Source organism: Acanthaster planci, linkage group LG06 (assembly GCF_054643075.1).
Source record: "Acanthaster planci isolate LZ-2023a linkage group LG06, COTS_SCS, whole genome shotgun sequence".
In the NCBI taxonomy this organism is placed as follows: Eukaryota; Metazoa; Echinodermata; class Asteroidea; order Valvatida; family Acanthasteridae; genus Acanthaster; species Acanthaster planci.
The window spans coordinates 14,134,356-14,157,088 of NC_141782.1; the positions used below are offsets into that span (position 1 = coordinate 14,134,356).

The 22,733-nt window shown below is 41.6% G+C and overlaps 2 protein-coding genes and 1 long non-coding RNA gene across 3 annotated transcripts in view; 1 reads left to right on the top strand and 2 right to left on the bottom strand.

Annotated features, from left to right (window-relative positions):
• Positions 1-11,829, bottom strand: part of LOC110988393 (uncharacterized) — a 16,258-nt gene extending 4,429 nt beyond the window's left edge. The window contains exons 1-10 of the mRNA XM_022251843.2: positions 11,667-11,829; positions 9,120-9,344; positions 8,580-8,752; positions 8,218-8,319; positions 6,962-7,080; positions 5,771-6,013; positions 4,905-5,014; positions 4,388-4,452; positions 1,598-1,742; positions 632-851 (exon numbers count right to left, since the gene is read on the bottom strand). Of these exons, the coding sequence (XP_022107535.2) occupies positions 632-851; positions 1,598-1,742; positions 4,388-4,452; positions 4,905-5,014; positions 5,771-6,013; positions 6,962-7,080; positions 8,218-8,319; positions 8,580-8,752; positions 9,120-9,308 (1,366 nt within the window). The 5' untranslated portion in view covers positions 9,309-9,344; positions 11,667-11,829. The remainder of the gene's footprint in view (positions 1-631; positions 852-1,597; positions 1,743-4,387; positions 4,453-4,904; positions 5,015-5,770; positions 6,014-6,961; positions 7,081-8,217; positions 8,320-8,579; positions 8,753-9,119; positions 9,345-11,666) is intronic.
• An 877-nt stretch (positions 11,830-12,706) lies between these two features.
• Positions 12,707-18,096, top strand: pgls (6-phosphogluconolactonase). Its single transcript, XM_022251847.2, has 4 exons — positions 12,707-13,127; positions 14,756-14,965; positions 16,069-16,209; positions 16,709-18,096. The coding sequence occupies exons 1-4, from the start codon at positions 12,867-12,869 to the stop codon at positions 16,826-16,828; spliced, it is 732 nt and encodes a 243-aa protein (XP_022107539.2). The 5' UTR covers positions 12,707-12,866; the 3' UTR covers positions 16,829-18,096.
• Positions 17,702-22,733, bottom strand: part of LOC110988398 (uncharacterized) — a 28,769-nt gene continuing 23,737 nt past the window's right edge. Inside the window, exon 3 of the long non-coding RNA XR_015425585.1 lies at positions 17,702-22,497. This is a non-coding gene — a long non-coding RNA (uncharacterized LOC110988398). The remainder of the gene's footprint in view (positions 22,498-22,733) is intronic.

The following is a 22,733-nucleotide window of genomic DNA, read 5'->3' on the forward strand; positions in this document are numbered from 1 at the left end:
CGCCATAAAAATCGAGATCCCTCAGCCCGCTTTCAGCTATTATTCTCGGCCCTTGCTCGAGCGGACACGGTGAAAGAAAGCATACCCTGGCTCTTGTATATATGGTGATTGGCCTTTGTGTGTTGCCAAGAAATGAAAAGGCCAAATGTGCACCATAATCACCAGTTTCACAATAGTCCCCACTTTGAAAAGAGGCAACGGGAATGTGGAAGCGTGAGTAGAGCCACATGCCACTGAACAATGAGCCTTTTCACTGTGTAAATCATAGCGTGCAGAGCACGCAGGGCCACAAACCAAGAATTTGCGGTTTGGCAGGTGGCCTTTGTGGCCAAGCGAGGCTGGAATTCTCGGAGTCGGCTTTCAGAAAAAAGTCCCACCGTCAAGGGGTTAAATACTGCGATAAACATAAATGTCACAAAATATTTCAACTGCAGAAAGAAATGAAAAAAAGATGTTCATTTGGCGGCCGATTTTTTTTTCACTGTACATGTATTTGCTGAACAGGATTATTTCAAAATAATAAAAAAAACATCTGGTTTTGACAAAGCATACCACATTAGTACATGTGCATTAGGTTTCAAAGGTGACACTTCATTTCTCAGTAGAATGGATGACTCACGAAACTACCTACCGGATGGTGGGTATTGTGGGTGCATCCCAGCTGGGGTCACCAATGGCAGGCTGAACCGCCTGACGAGGTGCTGCTCCAGATAGGTCTGGGGCATGCTGTGTGCCAGGTTCATCTGGGAAGAAGGGAACGGGTGGCCCATTAGGGCTGGCTGGAGAGATTCCCGGGCTGTGAGGGAACGCAGGTGATGGGGTTTCTTTTTGGACTTCTTTTTCTTCTTGGGCTAGGAAAAATGGAAAAATTGAGATTGGGTGTAAATACAGTTTTGCTACTGTACATGTTATTTTGCCGAAATTGTCAGAGGGATTCTGTCCTGCCCCCCTCACTTACATTTCAGCAAAGATATGTTGTCACAAACATATAGTGTGAACCTTGAGACATGTAGCCATGCATAGAGCATTTTAACATCTTAAGCTCAATCACGCAAAGCATGTCGTCATTTATAATAGGGTGGTCAGTTTTCAACCTGTTATCTGAAAATGATCAGATATTCTCATGCCGGCCCACAGTGTCGATGAATGCTGTTGCTGCATCCTGCACTGAATATCTGGCACACTTTTGAAAATGGTACACCCCATTTTTCATATCAATGCGTATGCCTGAGAGACGTCAGATCCAGAACCAAAATTTAAAGAGGTCAAATTGTTTTAAGGGCTCCCCAAACTTTTGGAAATGTTGGAATGTAACCTTTTCTAGCCTTTCTAAGGGTTAAAACTACATTTTGGTGCATCTACATACTTTTGGAAGGTAAGAAAAGGAAATAACCCTCCCCACACATACACACATGTAAATAATTTTTATTTTTTCAAAGTATGGTTTTCTCTTTTTGGGGGCAAAAACCCCTTCGCCCAAGTCTCTCTGGAATTTGCCCTGGAAGACATTGGAAACACTTGAAATTATTGTAAGTTACTGCAGGTTATTAGTGTACTCCCACGTAACAATATCTTTCTGCCTAAAACATCAGGCTACCTTGGGCTTGCTGTCAGTAACTGGTATGCTATTCTGCTGTTGTTGCTGCAGTTCCTGCTTGATGAGAGGCTCTGATATCACCAGCTGCTGTTGTAAGTTGGAGTTGGAGTTGTTGTTGGACTCTAGTTGCCTTGTAGTACTGTCTCTGGAGTGGAAAGAGCCACACGTCCAAATAATCAGTGAAATGGGACGCTTCATAAAGGAATTTCAACTTCTCCACTATAAACTTGTGGTGCACTTCAAGGTCGAAACTGAACACCTGACTTACATGAACCTCTTTTTGAAGGGGACAAAGAAAAGATGCAGGCCACTCTAAGCTTACGACAACGAATAGGCTTCTGTAGGCCTACATATTCAGCCTTCCATGGTAGGCTATATGTACATACACATGTACATGTCTCATGATATTTCTCAGGCAGTGTCCCATAGTATGAGTTACATGTAAATGTATGGTGTATGGGCACCCAAAAAAAAACAAGCACACCAAAGGAGGAAAAGGTATGGCTAGTGGCAACATTCATTTTCCAGATAAAATCTTTGCCCACAAACAAAGCCAAGATTTTCAAATGTGCATGCAAACATAGCCTCAGTCTACACTAATTTTCCTGTGCAATGCAATTCCATATACAGTCACCGCCGTGTACATGTACATGTACTGTTTACATGTAGATGATGTAGTGACTTCTATTGTTTTTTCCTTATCAGCAGTTAATGCATGGTCAACTGAGTATTGTCATGTTCGCTAGTCATCATCATGTAATCATTCGAACTTGTGAATGTGCCCAGAAACACAAGCAGTTCCTTGAGCATGGTGGTCCAAAGTGCTATGAAGGCAATACAAGAAATTCTTTCCCACTTTTGATTCAAATGGCTGAGAAACTTTGCATTTTTATTAAAGTGACCCATGACATGTACATACATGTACACCTACAGCTATATAGCTAAGTGGAGTAGCTTGTTTGACTTTTAAAATAAACCCTGAAATCTAAAAAGCACAGACATGCAAACACAAAGTGCACACACCAAAATAAATGCAGAGTGGATGGATCATTTAGTGCTGCAATCATGATAGGTTCATGTACCTATTGGGCTGTACATTTAATTGGCAGAATGGTGGCCTGGCTTGGTCATTTTGAGCTTACACCTGCCAGCTGATGGCAAGAAGTTGGCTTGATTGGACATGCAAGGCTGAAATGGTTGCTACGCCTACAAGCACAAAACACAGGACAAAAAAATATTGGTGGAAATACAGGTATAAAGAAGCAGGGGGAAAGGTTGTGAGAAAGGAGGGGAAGAGGTGAAGTACAGGCGGGGTGAGAAAGAGCATGAGATAGAGGAGGGTATATGGGGTGGTAGAGGGCCTTTTGGTTTCACACGGATCCAGATCATGATCAGTGATCCGACGCTGGTTCACTGCCGCCAGAACCCCGCATAATGGATAGAGCGAACCAGCTTCGGGAGCACTGATTGAGATCCAAATCCATGTGAAACAAACAGGTGCATAGAATACCGGAGTGTAATGCCATTTTGAACCTGGAAAGGCAGTGCGAACGAATGGAGTATGAGCACGTGTTGGTTCATGTATTGGTTTTTACGCAAATGCATTTTACATGGACATAATAGTCATGATAGTTCATGCGACGGCTTCACTACTCTTTAAATTATTCTATGGGGTGGATACCCAAATGGCCTTCACTGAACTGCATGTACAAGTGAGAACGAACTACACGTTCATGTACATACAAGAAAGCAGACAAATGCATGTGCATGTAAATGGACATGCATGTACCTGTACATGTAAGATAGACATAAGATATGAAGGTCAACACTTTCGCAAAGGCTTGCATCAACAAAGCTGTAGTCATCTTTTGATGTAAGTCGATGTGTATACTGAGAACACACTTAGTGGGTTTAACAAGCATGGCAAACAGCAGCAAGATCTGGCCATTCAAACTTTGACCAGTCGGGATCCATGTACAATTTCAGCTACCTGGGAAGACAGAGGGTGTTTCAGAGAGGACAATTTCGACTGGAATCCAGAAAGATGAAGTCTTCATCTGTTAGTAGTTGTGACTAGCTTTGTGACCCAATGTTCCTATTCCAACTCCTCCCAAGTACACATACTTGAAAAAGGATTAAACTACAGCTTAACATTTTGACCTGGCACTGCAGGTGAAAAAGCACGGAAATAAAACAAGTGCGACCTTCAAAACAGTGATGGGAGGAGCAAGTATGGTACATGTACATGTATGCATTGTAGACTAAACCGAGAGGACGTTGACTGTTGGTCATGAGTGTCACCAGGCTTTTTCAAAGGATGACAAACCACTTCTTGGGGGGTTCATTGGGAGGCGAAGCAAAAAGAGGGAGCTCTGGGGTCAATTTTGAGATGTTTCAAGCAAAGGTGTAATTTTCGTCCTTGATCATCTGTATTTCATCATTTCTCTTGTTTTTCTTTTCCATTTTTTTTCCTTTTCATTTTTCTATTTTTATTTCTTGGGGGAGCACCCCTTGCTTCCCCATTCATGACGCTCATGCTGCTGGTGATATGTGTTTGTTTTAAAGATCAGTGAGAATTTAATAAGAATATATCTGTGACAGCTAGCTGTACATATATAAGCCAATGTTTTGACTTGCCTACATGTAAGTACATGTGGAGTGTATGATTTACCAAATGAAAACAAGCATACCCAACACTGCTTAGGAAGGACTAACTGTGATGCAAAGAACTCAGCACTTGAGATCATTTCTACCGCACAGCATTTGGTGAGCTTACTTGGTGCCACTTACTTTTTGGTATCAGTGAGCTCGATCTCCTCTTTTGCTTCGGGCAGAGGTGCTACTTGGTTATGGCACTGAAATAAGAAAATCAGTAAAATAAACTACAAAGGTGCCACATGTACATGTATTCACCTACATGTACAAACCAGGAGCAAAAATCCGTAACCAACGACTGCAGAAAATCTCCTTCAATCCCAGTAGTGGTTTATAAACAATGTGGCCACAGACCATGCGACTACACGTACATATTTGTATATACATGTACACATTTAAACTTCACAACGCAGCCGTCCTTATAACGTTGTTCACTTTCAACGGCAACATTTATATTGGTGAGAAATGGCATATATAGCGTCAGACATCACAATGCAATTGGCCATAATGGCATTTCAGCATCACGTTACTACTACCTACGGTTGTGTTATAACGACCATCATGTGGCAAACATGATGGTTGTTATAACACAACCGTGATTCTTACACACAACAGACCTTAAGACATAATCCACATTTACAGTTTGACTGACCTTGCAACATCCTTTTTTCCTTGGTCGCTGTTGCTGGGATTCGACATCCCCACTGATGAATGCATTGCGGTCTTGCATGACGTAGTCATAGGTGCTCATGCCTTTGCAGACTGCAGTGAGAAAGAATCGCAGAGACGGGTGACAGGCTTAAATACTGTACAAATAACCTTCGCTGGTGTGGAACTTCATTGGTGTAGCTCTAATGATGAAAGATTTACACTGCTGTTTGGCTGCTTGAAACAGTTGCGGCTGTGGTCTTTCCATGACATTTCACTGGCCAACATCAATCGGCCACCAGTAGTCAACTACTGACCATTGATGTCTGCTACCAATGTTGCATATAATGAATACAGGTTACCATGCTGGTGAAATTGACCACTGATTGACAAATGTCGGCTGACCAAAACAAGGCCACGGAATAACAATGCCCACCTTTTCATATTGGTAGCACTGTGTATTTAACTTAAGGTTCTTAACTTTTACAGTAGACAGTGAAAGTCGTTGAAACCACTCAAGCATGCAACGCTTGTGAACATGGTTTAATCAAAGGGGAAGAATCATGGATCATTTCCAATGCTTGTCTAGTCTTTGTCTCTATCTTTTTTCTGGCCCTAGAACAACTTAAAGGCTACTTCAAATGAAGAGAATTTATTCGATTTTATATCATAGAGTTTGATGTTCTTGAGGTAACCAATATTCATAGTTAGCAAAATCTCAAAAAAGGGGCCTGAAATTTGGGTAATGCCAATGACAGATGCAATATTGAGGTTTGACACCCTTGTGACAACCTTAACAGAGTTTACCTTTAAAGTAATACATATAGCTTTGGCCCAAACACGTAGATCTATATGCTTACATATACTTACTAAGATACAGATGGAAGCCCAGAAGATGACCCAGAAGGCAAAGGGTTACAAACAACAGAACAGCCATGACAATGGCCACTACAAAGAAGGCAATTCCGGACACCTCCGCAAATATCCGGAGACCAGTGCGGTAGGCTAACAAGGGGTCGGAGTTGTCAGGTGACGGACTTGTTGAGTTGTTGACTATTTGCCCAGACATGGATTCATCGGTCGTGACTGTTGGCTGAGTGGTTGCAGCATTGTCTAAAACAGAAAATGTGTAAAATTTGGCAAAGCTTTGAAATCAACTGACGAAATGTGGTTTGAGGATGGGAACCCCACGTACATTAGCTTCCTAAGGTGTTGGAAGTTGAAAAGCAAGTTCTTGACGAGAAATCAAGGGGGCTGGTTTGTAAACTTGAATATTAAAGGGAAGCTATCAGCACAAACGAAACTCCCTTCTACACAGTTCTCTCAACTGCCAACAATTTGCAAAACTAGTTTCAGAAGTCTTGGAAAGGAAACAATAACCACTGAAAATATGTGTGTAGCTACATGTAGCATGCCCAGCCTGTGTAACAGATCAATGATTGTTCCATACTACACAAATGAATACTGTATCAGCTTTTGGTATCTTTGTAATGCTACGTTGAGCTAACTGGTCAGAATGTGGCTTCCATTCATGGATACGTATGAATATAGCGATTTTTGTGCACACTGTACTTCTACATGTATGTATGACTACAGGGCTGTCAGTCGTATTAGAAAGCAGTCCCCATATAACAAATTATTTCTGGAATAATTTTCCTAGAAAATGTTAAAAATCACAACCACTTGAATACATACGTGTAATTTGACTATTAAATGTCATGATTTGACAAATGCATGTATGTGTCAAGCCGAACAATATGCGTGTGAGTTCAGGTGCTACCAAAGTTGTAACATCTAATTGGATTAGTCTATAAAGACAAGGTTCAATACCTCATGTTTTTTCAAAGACACCTGCACGGAAGAAAAAAAGGCAATTCTAGGATGAGAGAGACAAACTTTGTCCAACCAAACTGTAACCAAAATTTACAGGGAAGTACTTGTAAAATTGTTCATGCCATCTGATAACAGCTCTCCTCTGCAGGATGATGGAAAAACAGGATGACAATAACTTAATGCTAGGGGTCCTCAGACTTCAAAGGGTGGAAATTCTAAAGCACTAACCGAATAACTCTGGATGAAGCAGCCTTGGATTGACCCAGTAGACTATGGAGATGTACAGGAAGACAGCAAAGACAAACAAACAGCATAGAAAGGCTGTGCACAGACAAGAGATAAACCACCTGCATGGAGCAAACATTGAAGGTTAATGTCTGACAGTGAGAATGATAGAACTGCAGAAAAAGGTGTAAAAAGTATAACACATGCTTTTTATGATGAATTTACATCACCCACACATCCAAGTCTAGTTTACAAAGGGTGATGCACATGTACATTCTAAAGTCATTATCCCAAGCATTTGATATTCCAACCTCAGGTTTAGCAATATTAGCCATTCAAAATTATTTGACATGGATTTGATGTCACTGTTCCACATGTGAAGAACTACATGTACACCTACATGTATGTACATTTTCAGGGCATAATTTGTTCACAAAATCCTACCGAAAGGTTTGCTGAAACTGAGCCTACAGACATGACAGAGAGAACTTTGCCTAAATCTCAGGGCAATTGATGTAAATCAAAAGCAAGATCAAACTCAGCCAACAACCTACGTGTAGATTTCCAGATCTCAACCCAAACTCTTCCTGAGTACTTCACATAAGTACTTGTCCATGTAGGCCATCAGGATAATCAATGCACAGGCATAAGTCACCCACTGAGTCACTGAATGTGATTGAGATGGTGCAGTACAGTGTCAGGTGCTTTTATCCCACTTGCAGTCAGCCTTTTGTGAGTTAACTTTGACCCAAATCTGGTACACTGAGTTCTTTATATTCATGTAAACATAACAACTTGAATTCTCCTTACTAAACCCATTGTTGCTAAACCTCGTGATTCAGGGCAAGCTTTTGCTTAGTTACCGGTACATAACAGACGCCTTGTAACAATACACTGGTTCTAAATGGATAAGGAGAGCGCAAAGGAACCAGTCCATTCCAGAGATGGTGTCCACTACGCGAAAGCTTGCCCCGAATCACCAGGTATAGCAACAGTGTCTTTAATCTGGGGAATTCAAATCGTTATGATGTGCAGTCAGATAACTAAGTGCACTAGATTTTATTCAAATTTAACTCGTAAATGGCTTATTAATGGCCTTGCCTTGATGAAACAGCCAAAAGGCCTTAAAGTCCTTACAGTGAAAAGATGTTCTGTGGTCATTTCCAACAGTGGCTTAAAACTGAAGCTAAATACCAGTGAAAGGTAACTACATGTACATGTACATTTTTATTTCACATTTGTTACCGCATATTGCATACCTGTAATTTCTCGAGCCCACACAGTTGTTCAGCCACTTGCAATGATGATCAAAATCAGCGACGCACTTGTTGCATGAACTGCAATGCTTGGATTTCAAGCCACTGCAGGCAAAACAAACAATCATTACAATAAAAGAAGTTCAAATATGGCAGTACTCAAAAGACATTCCAAAGATGTTCCTAACTGTAAAATACAATCCCGAGGCATCATCAGGGTCAGGTAACGTACATTTTATGGTTCCATTTTTTGTTGTTTTTTCCACAAGGGAGCAGGTAAAAGTGCCATGTCTATTAGGTAGGTTCATTTGCCTAACAAGCTGTATAGTGAGTAATTAATTGGAAATGCATGTACTATCACTTACACATCCACCTCACAGAGGTAGCAATGGTTGTTTTCAATGACATGTTTGTGCTGTGTCCTGTCAAACGTCGGCATGACCTTCTTGTGTTTGCGTAGGGTGTTGGGGTCGGCAGGGTTGATAGTCAGACAGACCAGGTGGGTTAAGACGTGCACAGCCAGCATCACGCCAGCTATCTGTGGTTGTGCAGAGTTATGGAAAACAAGACTGAGATCGACCAGTAATTTTGACCTTTAGCTCTGTGAGTAAGCAGGGAAATCATGCAGAGAATTTTGAGATCCCCAATGAACTGCATGCAATGTACATGTGGATTCAGGTACACAAACCATCTTGGGGGAAAAAGCTTGTGAAAAAGAAACTGCTGCTTTCTACAAAAAAGAACAAAAATGAAGAACAAGCTTTTATCAGCATGATCAATGTTTAATCCAACAAAAGGTTTATACAGGTAGCAGATGCCTATATTTATGCATTATCTACATCACTTGCATGTATTAAGATGAAAATTGTGCGACAATAAAAGATGACATAAATGAAAAAGGATACCATGTGACAGGCTGGCTGCCAATGATATGGAATGGTAGGTACAGCCATGCCATGAAACATCACCGCAAAAAAGGCAATGAATATCCAGGCCACAAACTGCAGCGGGTGAGGCGGGCAGCTCCATCCATTCTTGCGGGAGTTGGTCCTGTAGGTCATCCCAGCCTTGCTGGGAGTGGACTTCTTGTTCATCTTTGGCCTCGAGTCCTTCAGCTATTTACATGTGATCTGTAAGGGCCATGGTTTACATGTACATGTAAATGTGCTTTACTATGACACAGTTTACTAGGACACACACCTTTGTGGTCTGATTCCTGATGAGCCTTGAGAAGAAGGCTGTTTCCAACTTAGATGTATTTGGCAACAATTGGGTATTATAACACATGTAGTAAGAGTGACATACAGACATCGTCTGTTTTCTCTTGCAGTGGTTTACAGCCATCAGAAGTGATAACATTCCCAAAAGTGCAATTAAGCGGTGAAAATTCTGAAGCGTCAACATGAACCGGTACATAGAAAATAGACTTTTTCAGACAAAGGTTCATGGGGTTCATGCACAGGGTGTCAAGTGATGTCCATGTATGGAACTGTACGTAGAGTAGATGATGCATGGAAGACGTGAGCTCGGGGACTGTTCCCCTAGCACATTTGTTCCATCCAGCCCTAGCCATGAGTACATGTATATCTTCAATGGTCTTCTCCTCACGACATATTGGAACCACACTGCACGAACTTTCTGTGAATGGGTGCAAAGGTTTGACATTGCCAAGGAATCTTGGAGAGAAAAAGAGCCCATACAACTGTATGCATCCTCCGACATGTTCAAATGCCTGTACCTGTTCAGTACTCTACACATACATCTCAATAGCACTGTGTGTGTGAGATACATAAACTCAGAAAATGGTTGAGCCAATATACATGTACATGTAGCCTACTGTATGGATGGCAACACGTGAGCAGTTTTCCAGACCAGCAAATGTGGTTATCATCTCATAAAACCACCCCAGAACATGAGAACGATGGGGTTTGCTGTCATGCCCCATTCCCGTGACAACAGCTTCAACAGGTCTAAAGGTACATGTACTGTATGTTTCAAAAGTCCAAGGCTGATAAAAAACCCACCAACATTTCAAACCCTGTCTCATCAAATGGTCAAAATCTACATCTTCAGAAGATGAAACTTAGAGTTCTATATACCGAAAACACTGATTTCTTTCAAAATGTTACAACAGCCATCACAAATTGATAACATGTCCCAAAAAGTGACATTCATCTAAGAAAATTCCAAAGCATTTACTTAGAAAACACTTTTTTCAGACAAGTCTAGGTTTGTGAATAGGGGCATGAAGTGTTGTCTGCATTTTCTTTCCTCTATGCTACTGTACATGTATGGAACTCTTTCCCAGAAGTTGTCAAGAGATCTACAGTATCTATGATTAGCTCAAACTGCTTTTCTGGTGAAGATTTTTAATGAAGGTCGTACTCCTATATCCAAAAACCGATACAGAAAGAGTGCCAAAGATGGATATCACTTGACACCCTGAGCACAAAATCTATGCGACAGATCTGAAAAGTTCTCAGTGCATTCTGTACATGTAAGTACACTGACTTTATGCATGGAGGACACCTGCTCATACATGTTACCCACAGCATGGAGGATATGGGTCCCTAACCATCCGTATTGGGTACAAACATCCCCTAGTGCCAGTCATGCCAGTGGTACAACCAGACGACATCTAAACATGCTCAAATGTGTCTTTGCTAGATAGGAAACAAAGGTACACAGGGGGCCTCCTACACACGCTAGGCCTACATGTACATGTACCGGTAGGGGGCCTACATGTTGAAGTAGCTTGGCTAAATCATAGATATGATGGGATGGATGTCCGACAGCTCAACCAACACGAGTCAAGTTGGCAAATGGTCCAGTTGACCTGTCCCCCAGATACATGCACGCATATCGCAGAGTGCCCCCTTTTCTCATCCCACAATGCCTTTTTTACCACTGTGCAAAATCACTCACACGGTATCAGCAATAATAGGCCTAAGGCTTATAAATGTTTATAGCATGTCTTTAGCCTTTTTAGGGTCTCTTTGTCAGCCCAATACCCTCTTGCCTACTCCGAGTTCCAACTCTCACTCTGAGTCTGACTCAACTAGGCCTGCATGTTAGCCTACTCTGTTTTCTCTGAGTAAATTTTGCCTTTCCTTTCTTAAACTGAGATTTATTAGGGCCTAGTCTAGGCCTAATTATTTTAGTGAGAATTTACACTACGCATATAGCCTAGGTTCGTAGGCTAGAGTAGAAATGTTTCATTGTGACACTGAAACACTGTTTTGCAAGAGCGAATATGCGACGCACAGAAAGCAGTGAATGGATCTCTGACTTAAATACATGAAAAAAGACAACAATGTTGAATGTTTATTATGTACAGTACATGATGTGTGAGCCTAACCGCTAACGTTAGGCCTGTGCATGTGAAATTTAATTTCAGAATCTGCTGTCGAAAAAACGAAAAAAATCCAAATTCCACAAACTGGATGACTCACCTACTGGTTTTTCTCATTTTCACTGGAGTTCAATAGTAATACAAGCTTTATTTACAATCATGGAATTTTTCAAAGAGAATATATTCAAAATATCCAGTAAATACAGCAGCGACTATGTCTAACCCAAAGATAGATACAATGTACAGTACATGTAGACACACGGAGCGCTGCTTCAAGATCAACGATACGCGATCAACAAAATGTCTCCGAGCGAAAATGTACTCATTGACAACCACTTATGCATATTCATCATATGCAAATTTCGGACCGCGCATCTAAACACACTGAACTGGAAGTTCACAGTTTGGAAGCAAAAAACTTGCAAACAGAGTTATAAATCTGTAACTTTTATCTGATGGGTATTCTTAAAGGGTGCAAACAGTTTGTACGAGCTTCGAACCGGGCACAGACAAGAGTTCGCGGACGATTTAAAAGAGACTTACAAATAACTTCAGGGTCCAGTCCACTAGTTCAAGCCCCATTGAAAACTGTGTAAAATCAGCACCGTTCAGGGCCCAATAGCATGCACGCCAACATCCCTGAGATTTCTGAAACACAAATGAAATTCTTATCTGGTCACTTATCTTTCAATTTCTTTTCAATTTTTTTTGGGTTAACCAATCACATTTTAATTATTCCCACAAAACAAAATCACCCCCCAAAAAGTGCCATTTTTCCGAAGTCTCGGATTGCAGCCATTTTGCAAGTGGCAATTACCCTCAACTTTCTCGGGCACTTAGGACCATTTTTCAACCGTAGTTTTCAGCCCTTCTGCCCTCATATGAAAGCTCCAAGACCCAGGGAGTTGATCCTGGCAACCATTTACACAATCTCACCCTTTTGGGGGCCAAACAATCTCCTTTTTCAAAAGATACTGTGGGAGGCACTTTTAATGCTAATGAGCTGGTCAGAAATTCTCTCTTGAATTAGTGGTCTGCACCCTTCATATCATTATCAACAGCGCCCTCAAGTGGCGGTCATGTACATGACCTAGGTCGCTGGTAATCACTTGTTTTTTTATGAAAGAAATAGAAGAAAGTACCAGCTTTTAAAAAAACTTCCGCATTTACGTCGTCTGCGATTTCTTGCCGAAACACTTGTCCGCATTTACGCTTGTTCTTCCGTGGTTACACTTTTATGGGGATATCGTTTCGTAAAAGCAAAAAGTGAGGAGAGCAGTCCAGGCATCAGTCATTCACCATGGCAGGAAGAAAAGTTCATGTTTTGCAGACTGCAGACATACCATTTGCGGTGTGTGAATTCGTGGCCGAGCAGAGCAAAGCGGCTGTGCGGGATCGAGGAGTGTTCTACCTCGGCGTTTCGGGAGGAAGTGTCGCTAAATTCATGATCGAGGGTTTACCTAAGATCCAGAGTGTGGAGTGGGATAAGTGGCATGTGTTTTTCTGTGATGAGAGGCTGGTACCGTTTGATGACAGTGATAGCACATACAGGATTTACAGAGTAATTTTCTTATTTCGATTTAGCAACTTTATGTGTGATTTTTTAATTTGGACAAATTAGGCCTACTGTGAGGGAAACTGGTCAAGTCGTCCTGGGTCAAATCGTCCCCACGTCAAATTGTCCCCGGGTCAAGTCTTTCCCCAAGTTTTATCTATGAATTTCCTTTCTTTTTAGGAACATCAACACGTACATGTAGAAGAGAAAGAAAAGACAGAGACTCATACATATACATGTACATGTATATATACTCATTCATTCAAAATATTTCATTTGTTCTACGCAGGTAGCTTTTGAAATCTATGGTGGCAAAGACGTACCACACAAGATATTTATTAAAAGGGTTGTTCCTGGTATGTGCCAATGTAACAGCACATACACGTAGGCCTATTCTTTGAATTGTCAAAGCAATTTGAACAACTTTTAATTTCAAATCTGCAAGTAGTCAGTTTATTTAAGTAACTTTCGGAAATCAGTAATGCGGAAATGAATTTTAGTTATTTTGAATAACTAGGAAAATCAGGTTGTTTCAAGAGGTTTAAGTTGGTTTTGTTTAAGTAGGGGAGGCTGTTTCTGCTCTGAGAGCACTACCAAGGCGGCAAACTGAGCATGTCCGGTCTCCTTGCCAAATGTAAGCATCTCACTGGACCATCGCTGTAGGCAAACCAGGCCTGAGTCATCACACCATCCGGCTCTTTCAGAGATTACTCAGTCCTGTCTCATATATTGATTATTAATATTTGATTATCAGATGAAATACGATAAATAACTTAAAATAAAATGAATAGAAGACTTGAAAACTTGAAAAGAAAAAATTAAATACATTAACCACCCCCCCCCAAAATAAATTACCCAGTAAAAACTTGATAAGTAAAAAACAAGATGAATAAATTATCCCCCCCAAAAAATCACAGTAAAATTACATATTACATGTATAATGTAATTATTTAGATGGGGGAGGACTTGACTAGGGGACGAATTGACTCAGGGACGACTTGACCAACATTCACTGTGAGAGGCTGTTCAAACTTGTACACTTCCACACTGTACTGAGCAGAAGCAAAGTAGCAATTAAGAACGTTTTCTGACATTGCAAACATGCTATTCTGTATTGTTTTCTTATTTAACAAGTTTAACTTTATTTACTCACATTTTCAGACCCTGAGCTATAAGAAAACATTTTCTAACAAGTTGCTTGGATATGATATTCTCCTTAAGGGCCATCCGATGTGCTCAAAATGTGATTTAGTCTGATGTGGTGTTTATTCTTTGTACTGCATCAATGAAATCTGTCACTTGGAACATACTTGTACATGTATGGTCCTGGTATTTTCTCTGTAGTTGTGGAACCAGACACTGAAAGATCCCTTAATACCAAGTTGAAGTAAGTTAAAGAAATTTAGAAATTGAAAGTTGGCAGGTGAAATGTTGAAGACCTTGTCTTTGCCTCGTAGAACTTTGGAGAATGTTTTTTATAGTTATATCAGTTAGCATAATTTTAATTAGCTTTTTTTTCAGAGAGACTTGGGGTCTCATCAGCTTGGATATAGCTTGGATATAGTTAAGTCCAGGTAATTGGTAATGTCTTATATGTCCTGATGATTGCATTTTTACTGTTGTTTTTTAAACAGGAACTTATTGGGAAAGTCAACCTCCCAGAGGGTCAAATCTACCCCATCAATCCCTCGCTCTCTGTGGCTGATGCAGCTAAGGACTATGCAGCCAAGGTCAGCAATATACCCGCAGGTGGAGACAAGTTCCCCGTCTTTGATCTGCTCGTTCTCGGGATGGGACCAGATGGCCACACTTGCTCCCTGTTTCCGGGCCACCATCTGTTAAAGGTAACTGCTCTCTGTGCATTCTTATTGCAGTGCCTTTATTGTATTGGTTGGCATAAAATTAAAAGGAAAAACAAACAAGTAGTTTGATGTTGCCCTAATGTGGATTGAGGCAAACGCTCGCATTTGTTTAGGATGCCATTGTAGAGTGCATTTCTATTGTGTCTGCATTCTCGACGGAGAGACTGTAGCTACATGTAAGTCATCGTACATTCCAATTAGGACTGATGATGTAAGGGAGCGTGGGGCAGGGTAGGGTTCATTTCTTTTGATTTACTTTTTTTATACATTGCATACTACCTGTTGTAAAGGACAGGAGATGTGTATTAAACCTTTCTCATCAGAAGATATCAAATTATATGTTACACAAATTACAACCTGTATCTGGGAGAGGGCAGCTGTCTGAAAATTCCCCAAATGAACAACAGATAAAGGGTGACCAGATCAGTAATTGACCCATGTTAGGGTTCTGGCAGGCAAATTTCAAGTAATTGTCATCATTTCAGCCACATTTCTGCTGTCTGACACAATTTTGGTGCAGTGCTGAATACAATTTGTACCTGGCAGTTTCCAAAAGGATACAAGTAGCCAAATTCCTTCACCATTTGGCTACAATATGCTTACTGACGGTTAGTTCTGAGTGCACCATATTCTTCTTTGGACAACATTTTCCAAAGGACTGTCAGATATTTGGGAGAACTGTTGTTTCTCTCAGCCACCAGAATTGTATTTCAGAACTTAAAATCAGTATGTCCTAATAATGACACACTCTAGTGGAACTGCAACGAACTTGGGCACTTACCTCATGTAAAGTCAACAAAACAGACCACTTTCCATCAATCATTAACTAGACAGGGCTATTAACTCCTCATAGAACTTCAAAAGCGCAAGGATTTCACTTAAACAGCCCTGGGGTGCTTGATTGAGCTACATGTATATGTATTTTAAGAGTGCTTACAGGCACCCAACTCAAGCTCATGATTGAATTTAAAGTTGCACAGATATAAACATGTACATGTATATAGTGTACACTGTGCATGTTCTACCAGACAACTGGGTTTTTATTCATAGACTGGTAAATAACAATCCCTTTGTTTCCACCTAAGGAAGAAACTCTGATAGTTGCACCCATCGATGATTCCCCTAAACCTCCGCCATGCAGGGTCACCCTAACCTACCCAGTCATCAACTCTGCACGCTGTGCTATGTTTGCATCAGCCGGAGCTGGCAAGGCAGATATGGTCCAGGTAAAGAGACAGCACCAGTCCGTTTGTAACATTCCTCAGCATTGTCAATTTCACTCGCTGGTTGGGAATGATGCTTGGCTCGATGCATTCTCATCCTTGTATTTGACTTTGGGAAAAGAGAAAATCTTCTTCACAATTAGAACCAAAGTAGAAGAAACAAATTCCGCCAAGCTGCTCACCTGTTGCCAAAGAGGAGGTTTCATTACCTGACAATTTCCTGACAGTTTGGGGCATTCATTGCCTCATTGACTCTGTGATTTTTTTTCTAATCACTAAGAGCCAGAGCGTACCCAGATAACACAAGAAATAGTCTCACATATGTGCCTCTGAATGAATGATTGATGAAAATATGGACATTTTAAAAAGGTAGTATGAGCGGTGGAAAAGGAATTTATATGAATGAACATGGGGTCTGATGGAGAAGTCATCTACTGCTACTCTGCAACTCTGTTTAATCCCTGTTGAAGGTGTAATCGAAATGTTAAATTTCTCTACCCAGCGTGTACTAGAGGGCAGTGATGGAGAGCCTCTACCAGCGGCCAGGGTACAGTTGAAACAGGGCACAGTACACTGGTTCCTGGACACCGATGCAGCCAGCAAACTCCAAGCAAAGTATTGAAAAGCCATCTAGTGTATTGGCAAAGGTATTGATTTTTCTGAGTTTTATTACCCAGTTGACACTGACTTTAATCACAATGGCATAGTTCATATACAGAATAAGCACACATGAACTAAAGAAGTCTACAAAATTAAAATGTAAAAAACTATGATGTAAATTTTACTTCACAAAAAGATACCGTGTGCGTCTTTCTATTCTACCAAAAGGTAAGAAAACTGGGTTTTTTGTTATGTTTAGAGAAAAGTTCACTTTTAAACATTACAGATTGTCTGTTTTTCTCGACAAATGAGGACACTAATGGTGTGATGTCAGTACAGGAAGACATTGCGCATTTATGGAGGATTTCTGTGGACCTAAAATTTGCTCAATGAAAGTGGTTATGAGAAAAATTTACGGTCACTCATACTGCCATTCATTGACACAACAAAAGTTTGAAAAAAATTATGACAAAAACATATTTTAAAATTTGGCAAATTTTGGTTCAGCAATGTGGATGCTTTGGATGACAGTACACTTATGCTCATAAATATGCAAATTTGGATTGCCGTAAAAATAAATGGAAAAAGTTCCCTTAAAATGGCACACTGAAAATTGAAAACCAAGTCAAATGATACACACTGAAATAAAAGAACTGCTTCACATAATTACATAGCTGGGTCCTTTAAATAAAATGGATATGCACTTTGTATAATTACAGCACATTTTTTCTTCATTACAGCCCATAGCATATTAATTTGAAAACAAATTCTAAGTATCGGAGACGACATAAGTAATTATTAAATATGTCATAAAATGTAACCTCATATGGTGTTAATTATTGACCGTTACCTAAAAGTGCTAGTTTTCTTTTTTCTCTTCATGTTTTTCACTCTCTCAGTCATGGCATCCCTAAGATATCGGCAGTACTTTATAATGGCAGACGTATTTGACATAAAGGAAGATGGAAATTAGCTCAGTCCATGTCTGGCAATTTAAGATGGAAATCTCGGAACATTTTACCACCTACACGTACAATAAAGCTCCCACCTGAGTGAATGAAAAGATGCCATGCACAATGTACATCCTCTCTAACATATGTAAATTCACCAAGGTCTGTCTAGATTCGAAGTAAGTGGATGTTCAGTGAGACATGACATTTTAAACCTAATGAAATTACCATTAAGTGAAACTGTTAGCCATTCCATTTCATACTCAATGTATAGGGTTTAATTTTTGTACAATAATATAGAATTTGTAATGAATAAACCCGTAAATTGAACTGCCTACTACATCTTGGTGTCCACCTTCCCGGCCTGTTGCATCGTGTATTTATTAACTTCAGGAAATCAGCATTCCTGCAGGACCAGTTAATGGAAGAAACATGTTTGTATGAGGACACATAAATCATCAACAGTTTTGAGGGACAAACGCCAAACTTTTTTTTGCGAAACTAAGTTGGTATATACATGTACTCGTATGGTTGTGTTCGCTATCAAACCTATTCAAAGGTCCTTAGCCTTGGACGTGATACGTAGACAATTATTTTTACAACTCAGTATCGCATTGTACACGGAATGGAAATAATTTTAGTTTCGCTGGTGGGGATTTTATTTCATCTCCTGATTTACCCAAAACCTTCAGTTTGACATCTGCCCAGTTCTTTCTCGTTTTGCCCAAACGCCAGGTCTTCAAAATCGTCACAAATTAATTCGTCAGTTTCCATGTATGTACATGCGCTATGCATGTACATATTACCAGTGGCGTGTCCAGCGGGAGACGGGGGCCCCCATACATGACGCATCGATGTGCTCCAAAACATGCCAATTAATGTGCTTGCAACAATTACACTTCGCCTCCTGCGGTTTCGAATCAACTTGCGTTCTGCTGCATGCCTGCCAGGGCGCCCTCACCAGTCTTTAAATGAAAAGGCTCTTCCCGCCATACTAAGTGACCTCTGGCCTCTTCTGCTTACTGCAACGGGCGCTTCGTTTGAGTCATTTTTTTCCTGCGAGAAATTGGCATATTTCATTGATTTATACTTGTTATTCGTATGCCCTTTTGGTGTGTTATCATCTTTGACTTATTGTCAGCCTTTCATGAGGCTTTGTGTGTCTCAAACTCAGTCCTTGCAGCCGTTTGTAGCCTTTTTAGCAAGGATTCTGCTCACCAACCACACGTGCAGTTACCATGTCAGAGGGGTCGGCAGATGAATCTGCGGTATCCCACGTCACGCTTCCCCACGCAGGACCGGGACGACCCTTGATGATCATGTTTCGCCCTTCCCAATTGAAGGGGACCGTGACATAAGACCAGATGCACGCCTCCCTTTACGGGGCCGAGATCAGGCTGAGATATCACATACTGGATCAACTGTGGTTCGATCTCCAGACCCCCACAAGATGGAGCTACAGCAGGGTTCTCATCCTAGCAAATGGAGCTCTTGACAGCCATACAGCAGACCAAATTTGAAATGTTTAAAGGCATGATTGAGAAAGCTTTTGAGAAAATAGAGACATGCCAAGAAAGAGTCTCCTGTCCTACTTCTCGTAGGCAACATGCAGCTATAGAAGTCATCGCACAGACAAACATGGCAAACATAGATCGGTGTCCAGGTCTAGCCCCAGCAGACACAGTGACTATATTTGGTCCTCACATTCAGAGGGCTCAGTGTCACTTTCTCCTGTTGGGAGAAGACAAGCTAGTGAGAGTGGTACAACCAATGAAGATTTAATCTTCATGCATGCTGAGAGTTTGCAGGACTTAAACCGGGATGATGCAGGCGGTCATAGCCACACTAATGAAAAAGAAGAGGTTTCTCCACTGCCAAATCCTCATGAAGGGGTTAAAGGGGCCTCTTTTAACCAAGCAGTTCTTGATTGGTGGCAACAACAGCGAACCAATTCACTGGATCAGGCCAAAAAGATGAGCTTTTAGAGGACCTGACTCCTGATGCAACATTTGGAAAATACTTTAAGGCTCCTGATATGCCCAAACCCATACGGTCTACAATGAAGAAGTCAAAAGTTGATGCCTGGAAAAATGACAACTCTGTATGGTCCATACAGGAAGACTACCTCAAAGTGGCCATTCCCCTTTTTAAGGCCAAAAGGGGTATCAGAAGCTGCAAAATGAAGAGTTAGTCCCCCTTTTGACTTCAGCAGGAAGTTTGTTGGGGTCAGCGATCCACCGCCTGTCTCTCTATCGGATGCGCCGAGCTGAGCCTAAGTTTCTCAAAGAAGGCTATCTCCGAGATGTTCAGCCTTCGATGTCTTGCTTGTATGGTGAAGAGTGGACCCAAAAAGTGGATAAAGAAGAGAAGATTCACAAGGTCACTCAAAAGGTGGTGAAGAACTGGGCCAAATCCGGTTCATCTGCCCCAAACCTAAAGCATAGGGCCACAAGCCGGAATCAGTATACCAATCCGAAAGGTTGGTCCGGTAGAGAAAAAAGCAGTCACAGTTATAGGACACAATACCACCCCAATAGGTATCAGCCATACCCTCGTGATTTCCACACCAGTGACCGTGATCGGTACAGCATGCAGATGCCCGAAATGAAAGATTCTTTTCGTGGAGGTAAGAAGTCACAGAAGACTTTCCAAAATTAAACTAGGTCAGAAGGCAGACGACTTCGATTCTGTATCGAGCTTTGGGCTTTGTTATGCAGGGAATATCCAAAACCACACCACAGAATGGGAGAAACTGACAAACGACCCATGGATTTTGCAGAGCGTGGTTGGTTACAGAATCGAATTCTCAAGAGACTCATTAAAGTACAAAGTGCCTGCTCAAATCAAAATGAGCGACCTACAACATCAAATATGCACCAAAGAAATTCAGAGTATGATCCTCAAAGGGGCAATAGTAAGGGTACAGGACATTCCAGATCAATTCATCTCAACAATTTTTTTTAGTACAGAAGGCTACGGGGGGTTCCGGCCAGTGTTCAATCTCAAGAGCCTCAACAAGCATATCTGTTCAGAACACTTCAAGATGGAATCAATCCAACACGTGAAAAGCCTGGTGCAACAGGGAAATTTCGTGGTTACAGTCAATCTGAAAGATGCTTACTTCATGATTCCAATATATGCCCCGCACCGGAAGTTTCTTTGTTTCAAGCGGGAAGGCAAACTCTTCCAGTTCCAGGTAGTTCCCTTCGGGCTTAGATCAGCACCACGACTTTTCACGAAGTTGATGAAACCACTTGTGTCCCATTTCAGACACAGACCGATGAAAGTGTAATTTATCTGGACGTTCTACTACTGATCTCACTTTCCAGGGCAGAATGCAACAAGCAACTGACCTACATTCTCGACATGTTCAAGAACCTTGGCCTGATCGTAAATTGGGAGAAATTGCATCTCCATCCTACCACACAGATAAAATTTCTGGGTCATGTCATAGATTCTCGTCAAATGACACTGAGTCTCCTGAGGCCAAAAATCTACACCCTAGTGGAGAACTGCACCCAGATGACCCAAAAACCCATGCAATCAGCAGATGCCCTGGCGAGTCTCATTGGAAAAATGAATGCAACTGCCGAAGATGTTGTACCAGCACCTTTTTTTTGAAGGGCCTTGCAGACGGATCTAATTCAGTCTGTCCGAGTAGATCCCACTTACCAGGGCCTGGTCTCTCTGTCGGAAGAAAGTTTTCACGAGTTGCAGTGGTGGAAACACTGCCTCAGACTCTGGAATGGCAAACCACTGGTCCTGTCACATCCTCAACTGATGATAAAGTCGGATGCTTCAACTCATGGTTGGGGAGCTCATTGCGAGCTTGGCAAAACGGGGGGGGGTGGACTGCAGAGAAAAGCACCAACCATATCAATTATCTAGAACTTCTTGCTTCCTTTCTAGTGCTGCAGACCTTTGCCAAGAACAAGACAGATTGTCACATCAACTTACATCTGGACAATACAGCTGTTCTGGCGTACATAAAGCACAAAGGAGGTACTCACACAGGAAATTTGTCCCAGCTGGCTGTGAAAATGTGGAAATGGTGTCTGACGAGGAATATCACGCTAACAGCCTCTCATGTTCCCGGGGTGGACAATGTGTTGGCGGACCAGCAGTCCCGAGTCTTTGTGGACAGGTTAGAGTGGATGCTAGACCCAAGGTTATTTGCAAGGGTCTGCACACGGTTGGGGTTCAAACCGACTGTGGACCTGTTTGCATCCAGAATAAACTCCCAACTTCCCCGTTACGTCTCATGGAAACCAGATCCCGGAGCGATGATGATAGACGCCCTCTCGATACCACGGAGGAACGAACGCGGTTATGCGTTTCCGCCCTTTTGTCTCTTGGCTCAAGTCCTACGCAAGGTAGAAATGGAAGGGGCAACTCTGATGGTAGTCGCTCCAACATGGACCACTCAGGCCTGGTATCCAGTGCTTTTGCAACTAACCATAACAACTCCAGTTTTACTACCACGAGGGAGTCATGTATTAACTCAACCCCACTCCGGCGAACCCCACCCTTTGATACACTCCCTTCATCTAGCGGCTTGGATTGTCTGAGGAGGCAGTATCGTACCAAAGGTTTTTCAGATGACCTTACCCAAGTCATGTTGGCCAGTTGTAGAGGCTCAACTCACAAACAATATCAATCAGCCTGGAAGACATGGAATCGCTGGTGTTGTGAACGATCGCTTGATCCAATTTCAGCACCTTTGAAGGGTATCATGGAATTTCTGGTTGAAAGTGAGAAGAAAGGGCTTAGTTATCTGTCCCTTGGGGTTTACAGGTCAGCAATTTCACAATATCATGATCAAGTTGATGGCATACCAGTGGGACAATGCCCCTGCATCATTAAACTAATGAAAGGTCTTTTTAATCGTAACCCTCCCAGGCCTAGGTACCTCCTTGTCAGTATCTTTACCACAAACCTTAATTTTTCAGACTGCATTATTTCTTGCGTGCACTTTGG